Here is a 13194-nt window from a genome sequence, read left to right on the forward strand (position 1 = left end):
TCCAAAACTACATAAAGGTGAGAGGACAGAGGGGTATAGAAACATAGTTTATGTATGCTATTGAAGTTATTAAGTTGATATCAAAGCAAACAAGATTGTTATAGATTTAGGGTATTAATTTTAAGCCCCAGGGTAACCATAAAGAAAAGATCAGACAGTATGCATAAGACAAAAAATAGAACACAGATTACCAGGGATGGGAGGTAGGCGCAATGGGGAGTTAATGTACAATGCATATAGAACTTCTGATAGAGGTTAAGGGAAAGTTCTAATAATGGTGGTACATTACTTCAGCATAATGATTAATTCCACTGAATGGTATGTTTTGAAGGGGTTGGGATGGGAAGACATGTTATGTATATGTCTCCACAGTTAAAATAGAAGAACTAAAGAAATAGTGACAATCAAGTACAATACATGGTACTGGATAGGATCTAAGAACAAAGGAGAGAAGGCTCAAAAGGACATTATTGGGACGTAAGAAAAAATTGAATGTAGAATGTAAGCTTTATATCAATATTAAATTGCTTGAACTTAAGGTGATCATATAAGTGAAAATGCTTCTTCATAGGAAGTGTAAATATGTTCAAGGAGTTTGATGTGTGTAATGTGCTCTCAAATGTACAGAAGATGATAGGAAGGAAGAAAGATGTAGCAAAGGTGGCAAAATGTTAAAATTGGTGGATCTAAGTGTCTTGCGGGAGGGGGGTATGTTGTAGTTCTCTGTATGGTGTTTGTATTATTTTTTCCTGTAAGTTTGAAATCATTTCAAAATAAAAAGTTAAAAAAAAAAAAACAGTACAATGGAATATGTGAAAAAATTTTTAGAGACAAGGAATGTAGTGTGATAATATCTGGCATATGTCTCATAAGAGTTGCAGAAGGAAAGATTAGAGAGAATAAGGGGAAAGCACTATTTGAAGAGACGTCAGCTCATAATTTTTCAAACTTAAAAAAGGTCATGGATCTTCAGATTCAAGAAGTAAAGTGAATCTTAGCAGGATGAACAAACTAAACCTACTCCAGACACAGCCTGGTGAAATTTCAGATACACCAAACAAGAGAAGATGTTGAAGGCAACCAGGAAGAAAGGACCTACCTACAAAGGAATGACAGTAATTCTAACTTCAAGTTTTCTTGAACAATTGGAATAAAATACAAGTTTAAAAATAATGGGATACCTACTTGGAGAAGTTTTGTTGACAGATAAAATCGGATCTAAGTGCAATCAAACAGTTCAAGGCAGAAGAAAACATGTCAGGTTGTCTACTAACCAAATATGAGAATTCTCCAGGAGTTAGCATGTTAGAAGGGAAAAAAAGCTAACAATGAAAACGAGGGCATACACAAAGTTTGAGGATTCATGGAGGAAAAGAAACTGGCCTAAAAGTAATCATAAAAAAAGAAATAGTTTTATAAATAATGACTGATGTTATCTAAAGTGTCCAAGGCAATAGAGAAGTGTAAGGATACAAACTGAGAACAAGGAATTAAAAATTTGTGTTTTCGCAAATTAATCCTTAAAAATTCTATTGCAAAAAGTTCTCTATTATAAAAAGTTTTGGTTTTCTTCTTTTATGTATCTTGACCTGATTGCTCTGACAAGTTTTTATTTTCTTTTAATAGGATGATATTTCTTCACCAGGAGACCTCGTTATAGCAGATGGAGGTAAATTGAATTTATTTCTTAACTTAATATTATTATAAATTCACATTCTCGTGATACAAAGGTCAATAAAGTATTATACCTTTATAACATTTTAAATGTATGTGATATTTTTATTTAAGACATTAGTTGTAATCGTTATACGACATTTGCAGTCTTGGGTTAGATCCTGAACTTTATGATTTTTCAGCATTATCATTGGATTTTTAAAAATCTATGTTCCTCTCTAATGACTTTAAAAATGTTTTAATTATATGGAGATAAATTTAATACAGGAGGCTTCAGTTAGAAGAGTTTATGTACTATTCAACTTCTCATGGATTTCAGTTTCGCTTTTGATTTATTTCAGTTAAGGCATTGGCTAGAAATGCAGAATTTATATATTTTGTATGTGTGTGAAATTCCCTTTAACTAGATAACATTGTGGTTCTTTAGGTCACAGTGACCTACTTACTTACAGCTGCACTTCGTTTTTTGTAATGTTTTTGAAGGTGTAGTTAAAAGAAAACTTTGAGAGGAGAGATTTGTGGGTTTTTTCACATAATCAGATTGAAAGTAAATAATTTTAAAAGTCTTTGCTTTCATGAACTTCGTGACAGTCTCTTTAATTCTTTGTTTTCATTATTGACATGGGTTTCTTTAAATATAGATGGTCAACTGATGGAGGGTGATAAAATTTATTGGCCTACTCAGTCGGCTTTAACTACACGTTTGAGGCGTCTCATCACTGCCTATCAGCGTACTAATAAAAACAGACAAATCCAGCAGATACCATCAGCCTTCTCAGTGCCTACCAGTGTAATGCAGCCTTTTTATGAAGAAGCCACTCTTAATCCGAAAATGGCAGCCAAGATAGAAAGACAGCAGAGGTAAGGCGACAGCACTAAACTTCTAATATTACAGATCTAAATATGGTCATTTATTCTGAAGGTTATCAGGGTATGATTATCTCCCTTTGTGAAAAACATGCATAGATAGAGATGCTGGTCAAAGCAAAGTGATTTTATGCACATACACACACACATGTATGCAAAAAGAAGGAAAAATTAATAAGGATAATTTCATCTTAGTAGTTACTAGTCATACTTCATGTATAATCATTCTTTTGTATTATGAGCACTGAGGTAGTGGAAAAAAAAGGAAGGAACATAGCAAACTCAAGAATTGAATTATCAATGGGACAGAAGTTTAAATTACATGAAATAGATTACATTTTATCATTCTTATCATTCATGAAAGATAAGAATGTATGGAAGACAAGTCCGTCTGTTTTGGCTTTATCCAGAGGATGAACCCTTGGGACTACTAATGTCAAAGGTTAGCAAATAGGAGTAGAACTTCTGCAAGTGACGTTTTTAAGGCAGGCAGGTTTCTCTCATCCAAGGTGCTTTAACTACTTAAAAGGGATAGAGTACATGGAAAAGAACAGCAATATTTAACGATAACCTGAGCCCCTTGTTAAAACTTGGGTCCTTGGATGTTTTATGGAAGATAAGTCAGTGTTCTTTTGTTTCATATGCAGCACATTCATTGTAGCACAGGATTTATTAAAATTTGAATTTTGCAATGTCTTCAAGTTTGAAATCTAAGGTTTTACCGATCTTAGTCATTGTCTTCAAAAACCACTACCTCTGTAATTATACCGTTTCACTTATCTATTGCAGCATGGCAAACCACTCGAAAACGTAGTAACTTAAAACATCATCAGTTTATTATTTTTCACACTTCTATGGGTTGACCAAGTGGTTCTTCTGCTTCACATGGTATTGACTGGGGTGCAAGGATGGCTAGTAGGTTCAAAATGGCCTCATTCTTATGGCTAGCAGTGGGTGCTGACTCCTGACTGTGATCTCAGATTCTAAGATGGAGCATTCCACGTGACAAAAGCAGAAGCTGCAGATTTCATAAGGCCCAGACTTGGCAGTTACAGTGTCATTTATGCCATATTTTATTGGTCAAAAAATTTCCCCAAGCAAGCCCAGATTTAAGGGAAAGGGATATAAATTCTGCTCTCAGTGTGAAGACTGGCAAAGAATTTATGGCTATCTTTAATCTACCACATATATTTCCTATATATATATATATATATTTCCCAGTCTGTGAGATCCAGATTGATCTTCCTAAAAATATTAGCTTTATTATCAAAACACTCAATGACTCCTTATTATATATAAATATAAAGTCTAAGTTCTTAAGCCTAAATTCAGTGGTTTCTACAATTAAGACTATAGCATGCATTTCTAATCTTATTCACTATTGTTCCCTCAGCCAGAATGTCCTACTTATTCTTGACTCAATTCCCTAGCTTTTGGTGTTCCTATCACCTGAAATACCCTTCTTCTGCTCTTTATCTAACTCACACCTAGGCCATCCTTCAGAACTCAGTTCAAGTCCTATCTTCTCTATTAATTTTTCTCAACCAGTATAACTCATAGTATTCTCTCCATTTTCTGCCCTCATGGAGCTCTTACTGAACTAAACCACTCATAGCAGCAAACTACTACTTTGTCACAATAGTATAAGATATTATAATGACATTTAACTTTTCCCTTGTGTATCGTGTCTTTCTGTTTAAATCGTAAATTCTTTGAGCTCAGGCTGTGTGTACTGAGTGATCTTTCAATTCATCCTTTCTTTTCCATTCCTACTTTTATCATTGAGGTCCAGGATGCATGTGATTCAACTGGTTTCCCAAGCTGACCTATTTTTACATCATCATTAATCTTCTTCATGTATCGCTATGATAATAATGTCCTATTAACATTTTTCAAAGATCTGTCCCGTACTTTTTTTCTCATTTACACAACAATCCTGTGAATTAGGCAGGTAAGGTGTTTTACCAAACGAGTTCAGATATCTGTTGTGTGAAATGGATACATATTACATCTAGGAGCTTTCAACCCAATAGAGCTATCTTTACCCAGGCATTTAGATCATAATCTGACCCCATCCCTAATAAGAGCATCCCCAATAAGAGCCATATCCTTGTCAATCTAAAAATACTCATCGTTCCCACAAAATACAAAGTGCTTCCTGCATTTGTCTTTGCTTATTCTGTACCTTCTTTCTAGCATTCCCTCCCTAACCTTTGCTTTGCCCCGTCTTAAATGTCACTTTCTCTATAGTGCCTTTCTAGATCACCCAAGTCAGCACTGATCCTTCCAGCTTCTGCTCTCGTAAAATTCTTGGTTTCAGTATCTCATTCAACAACCAAAATTACTACATTATGCTATAAAAATCTTTGAAAATGCCTTATCTTCCTTCTAAAGGCAAGGTCACCTCATGTTATATAGTCTTGTATCTTGTGCAGATTCTCTCACATAGTAAATGTGCAGTAAACTATTATTTCACAAAGGAACAGTGTATACTAAAATGAGCATGGTTTGATGGGTAATTCAACTAGCATTTAAAAGTATATTTACAAGACAATAACCCTGGATTTAATCCCTTAAAATTTTAAGGTACTCGAATGTTTTAAGTTTTTATTGCAGTCATTATATTCGGTATTTGTTTTAGTGACCTGTGTGGGTTTTTAAAAATCTGATTCAAAACAGATGGACACGGAGAGAAGAAGCTGACTTTTATAGAGTTGTATCTACATTTGGAGTGGTATTTGATCCTGACAGAGGCCAGTTTGATTGGACAAAATTTAGAGCAATGGCTAGGCTACATAAGAAAACTGATGATAGTTTGGAGAAATATTTGTATGCGTTCATGTCTATGTGTCGGAGGGTTTGTCGTCTTCCTTCCAAAGAAGGTACGTATAAAATTTCTTTTTTCCTGTTTTGGTCAAAGTAACAAATCACTAAAATTCAGAAATTTCCAATTTATCTCTTTTATGTGAGATTGCAAAACTTTCTAATTCAGCTTGTGTGCAGTTTTTCAGAATTGTAACTAAGCTATGCTTAAAGTTCCCCTATTTCCTTAATCTTCCTATGAAAAAAATATCTAAAGAGAACAAAAGATATACATTGAGTTTCAAGAAGACAGCCAGCGTTTAGTGTTAATGGTTAAGAGGAAGTGGAAGATAAAGGATATCTTTTGGTAAATTGAGTTATATTTTGAGTCCATCTCATAAGAATGTGCTAGGAGGAATTATTTACATGAATAATTTTGCAAGGAATGAAGTCCCCACTCAAAAGACATTTTTAAGGAATTTTGTTAGGAAAAGATCTCCACCCAGGGACTTCTTGAAAAAAAAAAAAAAAGACAACTAATCAGAAGTACTGATGTTCAATTAAGGAACTGTTCCAGGGTGAATTTCATTGTCTTCAAAGCCCAAAGGAAAGTTCAGCTTGTCAGCAATTCTTCTCGATAATGCCATGTTATAAACAGTTGTCTCTGTTCTTTGTTGAATGTAATTTCAGGCTGCTAAACCTGTCGCCTCCTACTCCTATCTCATAGTAAAAATATGTGGTTTATAAAAGGACTTAAATTCCAGATGAGTTTATTTGCTTGTTTTAGTTTTGTTTCTAACAGCTTTGTTGTCCACTAGAGTAGCCAATCCCTTGATTACCCATATAACAGGTAATTCAGGACAAGTTTCAGTCTACATTAAGGTCTTTTGGTAGACCATAAGAGGGTCTAAAAAACAGATAAAGCAAAGTTTTTTGTCTTTTATTATTTTTATACTGCCAAGAGGCCTTCATTCCTTTTTTATTTTTTTAATACCCATTAGCAATATAAAGTGATGAGTAAATTCATCACTTTTGATTCTAGTTTTTTAGAAAATAGGGAAAGAATTAATTACTAAATAATTATTTTAAAGTAGGGGGGGTTCCTTGTTGAAAATATGAGTGAGGTTTTACTTAGATCACAGTTTCCCATACTTCCACAGTTCCTGGTGTCCTTAGCATCTTGGTGATTGTTTCTTAGTGCCTGACATCAAAAGAAGTACCTAACAGTCTGTTTAAGAGTAATTAGGCCCAAACAATTTAATAAATATTTATGTCCTAATAATCAAGTAATTGTGTGAAAACATACCATAGACTTAAGGAAAAATATATTTATTTCTTATATGGCCACTGTATAACCAACTTTTCAAATCTTGGAATCAGATTGGACAGCACCACCTTTGTTTCCTCTTCATATTGATTTTTGCATGGTACTTGATTTTTTTAAAAACTTTTCATTTTGAACTACTTTTAGACTTACAGGAAAGTTGTAAAAATCAGAGAGTTTCCATATACCCTCACCCTGCTTAGTCTGTTAAAAATCTTACATGACTAATTATAGTACAATTATCAGAACCAGGAAATTAACCTTAATACGATACCATTAACTAAATACCTTTTCAAATTTTACCTGTTTTTCCACTAATGTCCTCCTCCCCCAACCCCCCCAGAATCCTCATTGCACTTGGTTGTTTCTCCTTAGCATCTTGTAGTCTATAACAGGCCCTCAGTCTTTCCTTGTCTTTCATGACCTTGATACTCTGAAAAGTATTGATCAGTTACTTTGCTGAATATCTTTCATTTTGGGTCTGTTTGTTTCCACATGATTGGATTGAGGTTATGCATTTTTGGCAAGAGTACTAAAGAAGTGATGTTTTGTCCTTCTTAGAACATTATATCATGGGGTTCATGATGTCAGTATATTTTATTACGGATGTTGACATTGTTCACTTGTAATAAAGTAGTTTTTACAGTGGAAAAAATCCGATATCTTTGATTTTTGGATTTAAATATTATGATTGATTTCTTTATTTTTCCACTGTAAAATTACTATCTTTTCCTATATAGTTAACAAATATCTTAAAGGAGATACTTTGAGTCTACTCAAATCCTGTTTCTCAAACTTTTACCCGTTGATTTTAGCATCCATCGGTAAATCTTGTCTGTTATTACTGTGGAATTCTGCAAGGAAGAATGGTTCCATCTCCCTAATCTGTTTAACCAGCTAATTTATTCTTATTGGTATGGATTTGTGGATATTTATTTTGTCTCTGAGTTATAACCCAATACTATCATTATTTATTTTGTAGCTGAAATTGTTCCACAATTGGCTATTAGGAGTCCCTTCAAAGTGAATTCCTAGTTATTTTCGCATTCTTCCAAAATAATCTTATGCTTTACTTATTTTCAGAAGATCCAATATTATATATTATATGTTATATGATTTTTAGTACTTGTTTTTAAAAGTTATATTTCTCCTCATTTAAAAATTTTGAAAAGAGAAATTCTGGAAACCATGCAATGATATTGAGTAGAGGTGCAGTTAGAAGTTGCATTATTTGTTTCAGGTGTATAATAAAGAATTTTTGAGGTTAATATTTTTGTTCTTGTGTCAATATAGAATTGTTGGATCCAAATATTTTTATCCAGCCAATTACAGAAGAACGTGCTTCTAGAACTTTATATCGCATTGAACTTCTGAGGAAAGTACGGGAGCAGGCCCTCCGACATCCACAATTGTTTCAACGCTTGAAGCTTTGTCATCCAAATCCAGATTTACCAGTCTGGTGGGAATGTGGCCCCCATGATAGGGATTTGCTTATTGGAGCTGCTAAACATGGGGTGAGCCGAACAGATTATCACATTCTTCGTGATCCTGAACTCTCCTTTATGGCAGCTCAAAGGAACTACAGTCAAAGTAAGATGGCTCATTCAAGGACTTCTACCCCACTTTTACAGCAATATCAAGTAGCACTTTCTGGTTCTCCTCTTACCTCTCTACCTAGGCTTCTAGATGCTAAAGGTATTATTCTAGAGGATATGAAAGTTAAAAGTGAAAACCTTAAAGAGGAGCCTCAGTCTTCTGAAGAAGAATCTATGTCTTCTGTGGAAACCAGGACACTAATAAAGTCTGAGCCTGTAAGTCCAAAGAATGGTGTTTTACCCCAAGCTACTGGAGACCAGAAATGTGGTGGAAAAGGCGAAACAGACAGACGCATGGTTGCAGCCAGAACGGAACCCCTAACTCCAAACCCAGCTTCTAAGAAACCACGAGCCCGCAAAAGAGGATCAGAATCTAGTTCTGACTCTGACTCTGACTCTGAGAGATCAACCTGTTCTTCCAGATCATCTTCTTCCTCATCTTCCTCTTCTTCTTGTACCCACTCTCGGTCAGGTTCTAGTTCTTCTTCGTCCTCATCTTGTTCTTCAACATCATCATCCTCCTCTTCATCTTCCTCCTCATCTTCGTCCTCTTCATCTTCATCAGAAGAGAGTGACAGCGAAGAGGAAGTCCAAAAGCGAGGTATACGCAAAAATTGATTTTGCTGTTTTTAAGACAAAATTTCAAGTGTAAACGAAAAGAACTCAATCAGCAATTTTGATATTTTGATAAGAGCGTAGTAAACTAAGATAAGCTAGTTTAAAATTGCTAGCTTAAATTTTATATGTACACATTTTCTTAGAGAAGTACTATTGGCAAGGAAACTAGGATTACTAGAGCACATTCTATGTTCAGTAGAATTCCAAGTATTGCAAAATGGTTTAGTCAGCCAGAGAAATAAAGAGATTTTATACAATAGTTTTATTTCTTTGTGACTGCCTTAAATTTAGTACTATATTTTTTCTGGAACAGTTGATCAGTGATAATTGTTCTTAGCAGAAGGTACCCCTCATGTGAAAGCCTATGATGAAGAAAGTGTTGCATCACTGAGCACTACCCAAGATGAGACCCAGGATAGTTTTCAAATGAACAATGGGATTCCAGGGTCTGCTTACATCCTACAAGGTGGATACATGTTGGCAGCTTCATACTGGCCAAAGGTAAGTGAAACATTTCTTGTTGGATAAGTCATTTTCCTCACTATTTTTCTATATTTCTTTAATAGTGGATATTATTACGTGGAAAAATAAATCAGTGGGAAATGTAGGATGACATTTTGGTGTTAGAATAGAAGTATAGATTATTATGATCAAATACATTAGGTCTACTTAAATGTATGTGTTTCTCATCATAACCTTAGAATGTTTAAAAATGAATGCTCATGTTCACATACACATTAATATTCAAGTGCTTCCTTACGAAACAGGTACTTTCAACTATGTCTTCTTGAAGAAATTTCCTATAGTCAGTTTTGACTTTAAAAAGTCCATTTTAAGCACATGTGCATTTAATGTTGGATTAATACAGTCCTACAAGTTTGTGATTAGACTGCTGCAGGTTCTGTTAACACAAGGCTGCCTCTAACATGGAAAACTTGCGAGATTCTTGTTGTTTATTTTGTTTGTAAACCAAATATATTTGTTACTGTATAACAAAAGTAGTTTTTATATCATTCTATTCAAGTGGTAAAACAAATTCTTTCAGTTTTTACATGTAAATGTGTTTTTAAATTTAGAGCAGATGTCTTAAAGCTTAGAATTGATTCCTGTGAGCTAATAAATTTTTAATTGCCTCTTAAGTCACATAAAAATATGAATGGCCAATAAAAATTTAAGATACCGAAGTTCACTGATAATCAATGACCTACAAATCTCTCATCGAATTAGGAAGAAATAATAATTTAAAAGTTTGCAGTTATACGAAGGTGTCTGATAAATTAAGAATATATTTCAGAAGAATATATATATAGTAGTATCCATTTTTATGAAAAAGAAAACAAAACGTAATTGTTTATGTGTTAAGGCAGATGTGTTCACGAGTATCTGCATAGAAAAGTGTTTAGAGACTACTTATGAAATCGTTACCAGTATTTACTTCTGGGAGTGAGGTGGTAAAATGGGATAATGGAGAATTTTTCTGCTCTTCCATATACTTCTGAGTTGTTTGAAATTCTTTTTAAACTGTACTGCTTTTGTGCTTAAATAGTTTTGAGCTTAATCAAAAGGAATGTGTACTTGAATAATTTCTAACAGAATTGTAATATATGTATGAGAATATGTATACATACCAAATACATATATGTTGTAGCAGGGTTAAATCCTTGAGGATCTTGAGCCATGTGATCTCCAATGTTCTAATCTAATTGTTAAATTATACTTTGATGTTGCTTGCTTTTCCAGGATCGTGTGATGATCAACCGGTTGGACAGTATTTGTCAAACAGTTCTGAAAGGGAAGTGGCCTTCAGCTAGAAGAAGTTATGATGCTAATACAGTGGCTTCTTTCTATACTACAAAACTGCTGGACAGCCCTGGTGCAGCTACAGAATATAGTGAGGCCAGTGTACCCACTCCTCCAGGTGCAGGTGTTAAAGAAGAACATGATCAGTCAACACAGATGTCAAAGGTGAAGAAGCATGTACGAGAAAAGGAGTTTACAGTGAAAATCAAAGACGTATGTTTATTTTTATTGCCCTAGGACCTGATTGCGATTGCGGTGTGCAGCATGCTTTTCCTGCAAATGGCTGCCTGCTCTTACTCTTACTTCCTTCAATTCTTGTTTTCTCGTATTTGGTGGATTGTTTTGGTTTTTTGGGTTTGCTTTTTTTTATATCCAGGTTATTAAACTTGAATATTCTGCTAGAGGGATCATCATTAAATATGTTTCTCTCCTTATACTTCTGAAAGTAGTACTTCTGCTGATCAACATGCTTTCTGACCATTTCTAACAGTTTGGGTTCTTTATATATTTATATGGTATGTAGTTCTTTTCTCTTTAAGCATTTAGCATGTCTTGTTATCAGTAACATTTCAATTTTGAATATGAGTTTTGAAGCTAACCTTGATTACTTAGTGTCTTGAGTAATGTCCTCTAAAATATATGAATAATGTACATGGAGATGTACACCAAAAGTTGAAAATGTTACAATGTTTTAGTCACATGAAAAACTTTATTTTGCTCAGGAAAGTATATATAGTTCCTGGATATTTTCATTAGAGAGAAAATTTAGTATTTCTTATAGAATATTTTCTCCAATTGATTTATGAATGAGAAGAGAACTTGATTAATGTTTCAGGTTTTTGCATCACTTTTTCAAAGTAAAATATTCCTCTTAATATTCTGCAATCAGATTTTTTTAACAATTTCTTTCTTAATATTTGTTTAACAGGAAGGTGGTTTGAAGTTGACATTTCAGAAGCAAGGGCATGCTCAGAAAAGACCACTTGATAGTGAAGATGGTGTGCTGGGGCAGCAGCAATACCTCACTCGGCTTCGGGAGCTTCAAAGTGCATCAGAGACCAGCCTTGTCAGTTTTCCAAAATCTTTGCCAGGATCAGGTGACTATACAGATAACAATTGTCTTAGTATGTGATAGTCCCTATCATTTCCAAATCTTCTTTATAGAATCTTATACTAAAATTTTATTTACCCTTTAGTATTAGGACCTCTCCTAAGTTTATAAAATAATCAGTGTAATTTGTTTTAAATTTTAAATGTTTATTCTAATTTTTAATATGGCATTTTAAAGCATAGATGGCAGTTTAGTTTTAGCAGCTTGAATATTCATGTGGAAGCATCAGTTTGTAAAGTAGCTTTATACAGATAAAAGGTTCAAACAGCATTTCAATATGAAAGCAAATTATGAGTTGAAAAACAAGCACTTATGCCACATTAATGGTCACTGGTAGAGGAATTTAAAACGAGATGTTTTTGAAGGACTTTAGAGACAATGTAGTCCAGATATCTGTAAGATACAGGAATTATGACCAGTCCCTGGAAGATAATCATTCATTTTCATGGAATGTTTGCAAGGATAGGGTTCTTATTACCTTAACTGGCCCTCTTCATTGTTGGGCTGCTATATTATCAGAAAACTTTTTCTTATTTGGAAGCATAATTTGCCTGTTATAGGTTTGTCTCGATGATTGAAATTCAAAGACAACCCAGAATCAATTTATTCTTAGGGACTACATGATAAATCTTCACATTTTTTAAAGTCCCTGGAGACTATCCATGTTTCTTTTAATCTTTTAAAAATGTGAGTCAACCGCTATATCTTAAATACCTAACAGATGCCTGCCATGTGTTATGTGCTCTGTAGGCACTAAGGAATACATCAGAAGTTTGTGCTTTTATCTTGGTCTAGTTGTATTTAATTTGTCTGTGTCCCTCTTGAAGTGTAATTTCTAGAATTGAGAAGTATACATAAGATGAACTGAGTCTCATTTTGTGGACCACAACATAGTAATCACAAAAAATGGAAGTTTTCAATTTAAGCAGATGAGTGACTTGGATTTCCTTTGTACCTTCCTTGTATGTAAGGGCTAAGGACTCTATTTGATTGTTCTAAGTCTGATTAACATGCAATACTTGAAAACATTTGAAAACTACTGTGCATGTTCACGATGTCTGAAAATTCTACAGTTTGGGAAAACAGTGCTTTACTGTGAGTGCTCTCTTGAATTGATCAGTGTTTTCACTTGCTGCTATTATCACTTTTTAATTATAAATTAAGTTACCTTCATCAGTACCAATTTGGTCTCTTGTTGATTCATTGACCATGCAGCCTAGTTTTCTAATTACTAAATTTTCAAACCTATATACATTGCAGTTCAAATGTAAGTCATCTATACTTGTATCACTGAAGTATAAGTACCCCCAAATATGCTTTATAATGACAGTTCTGTTATTAAGGAGCTATTTTTTCCAGCAGAAAATGGGAACAGGTGGAGAAAATAAACTGTGGGCTATTTT

At 34.0% G+C, this 13194-nt stretch overlaps 1 protein-coding gene across 7 annotated transcripts in view; it reads left to right on the forward strand.

Moving 5' to 3' along the window:
- Positions 1-13194, forward strand: part of CHD9 (chromodomain helicase DNA binding protein 9) — a 284977-nt gene that overhangs the window by 252993 nt on the left and 18790 nt on the right. For 6 of the 7 annotated variants that reach the window (XM_037816043.1, XM_037816042.1, XM_037816041.1 and 3 more), the window contains 7 exons: positions 1627-1669; positions 2316-2535; positions 5221-5423; positions 7961-8863; positions 9218-9381; positions 10621-10893; positions 11609-11777. In XM_037816043.1, the coding sequence (XP_037671971.1) occupies positions 1627-1669; positions 2316-2535; positions 5221-5423; positions 7961-8863; positions 9218-9381; positions 10621-10893; positions 11609-11777 (1975 nt within the window). The remainder of the gene's footprint in view (positions 1-1626; positions 1670-2315; positions 2536-5220; positions 5424-7960; positions 8864-9217; positions 9382-10620; positions 10894-11608; positions 11778-13194) is intronic. The other variant, XM_037816046.1, reaches the window with a different exon arrangement.

This window comes from Choloepus didactylus, chromosome 22 (assembly GCF_015220235.1).
Source record: "Choloepus didactylus isolate mChoDid1 chromosome 22, mChoDid1.pri, whole genome shotgun sequence".
Lineage (NCBI taxonomy): Eukaryota > Metazoa > Chordata > Mammalia > Pilosa > Megalonychidae > Choloepus > Choloepus didactylus.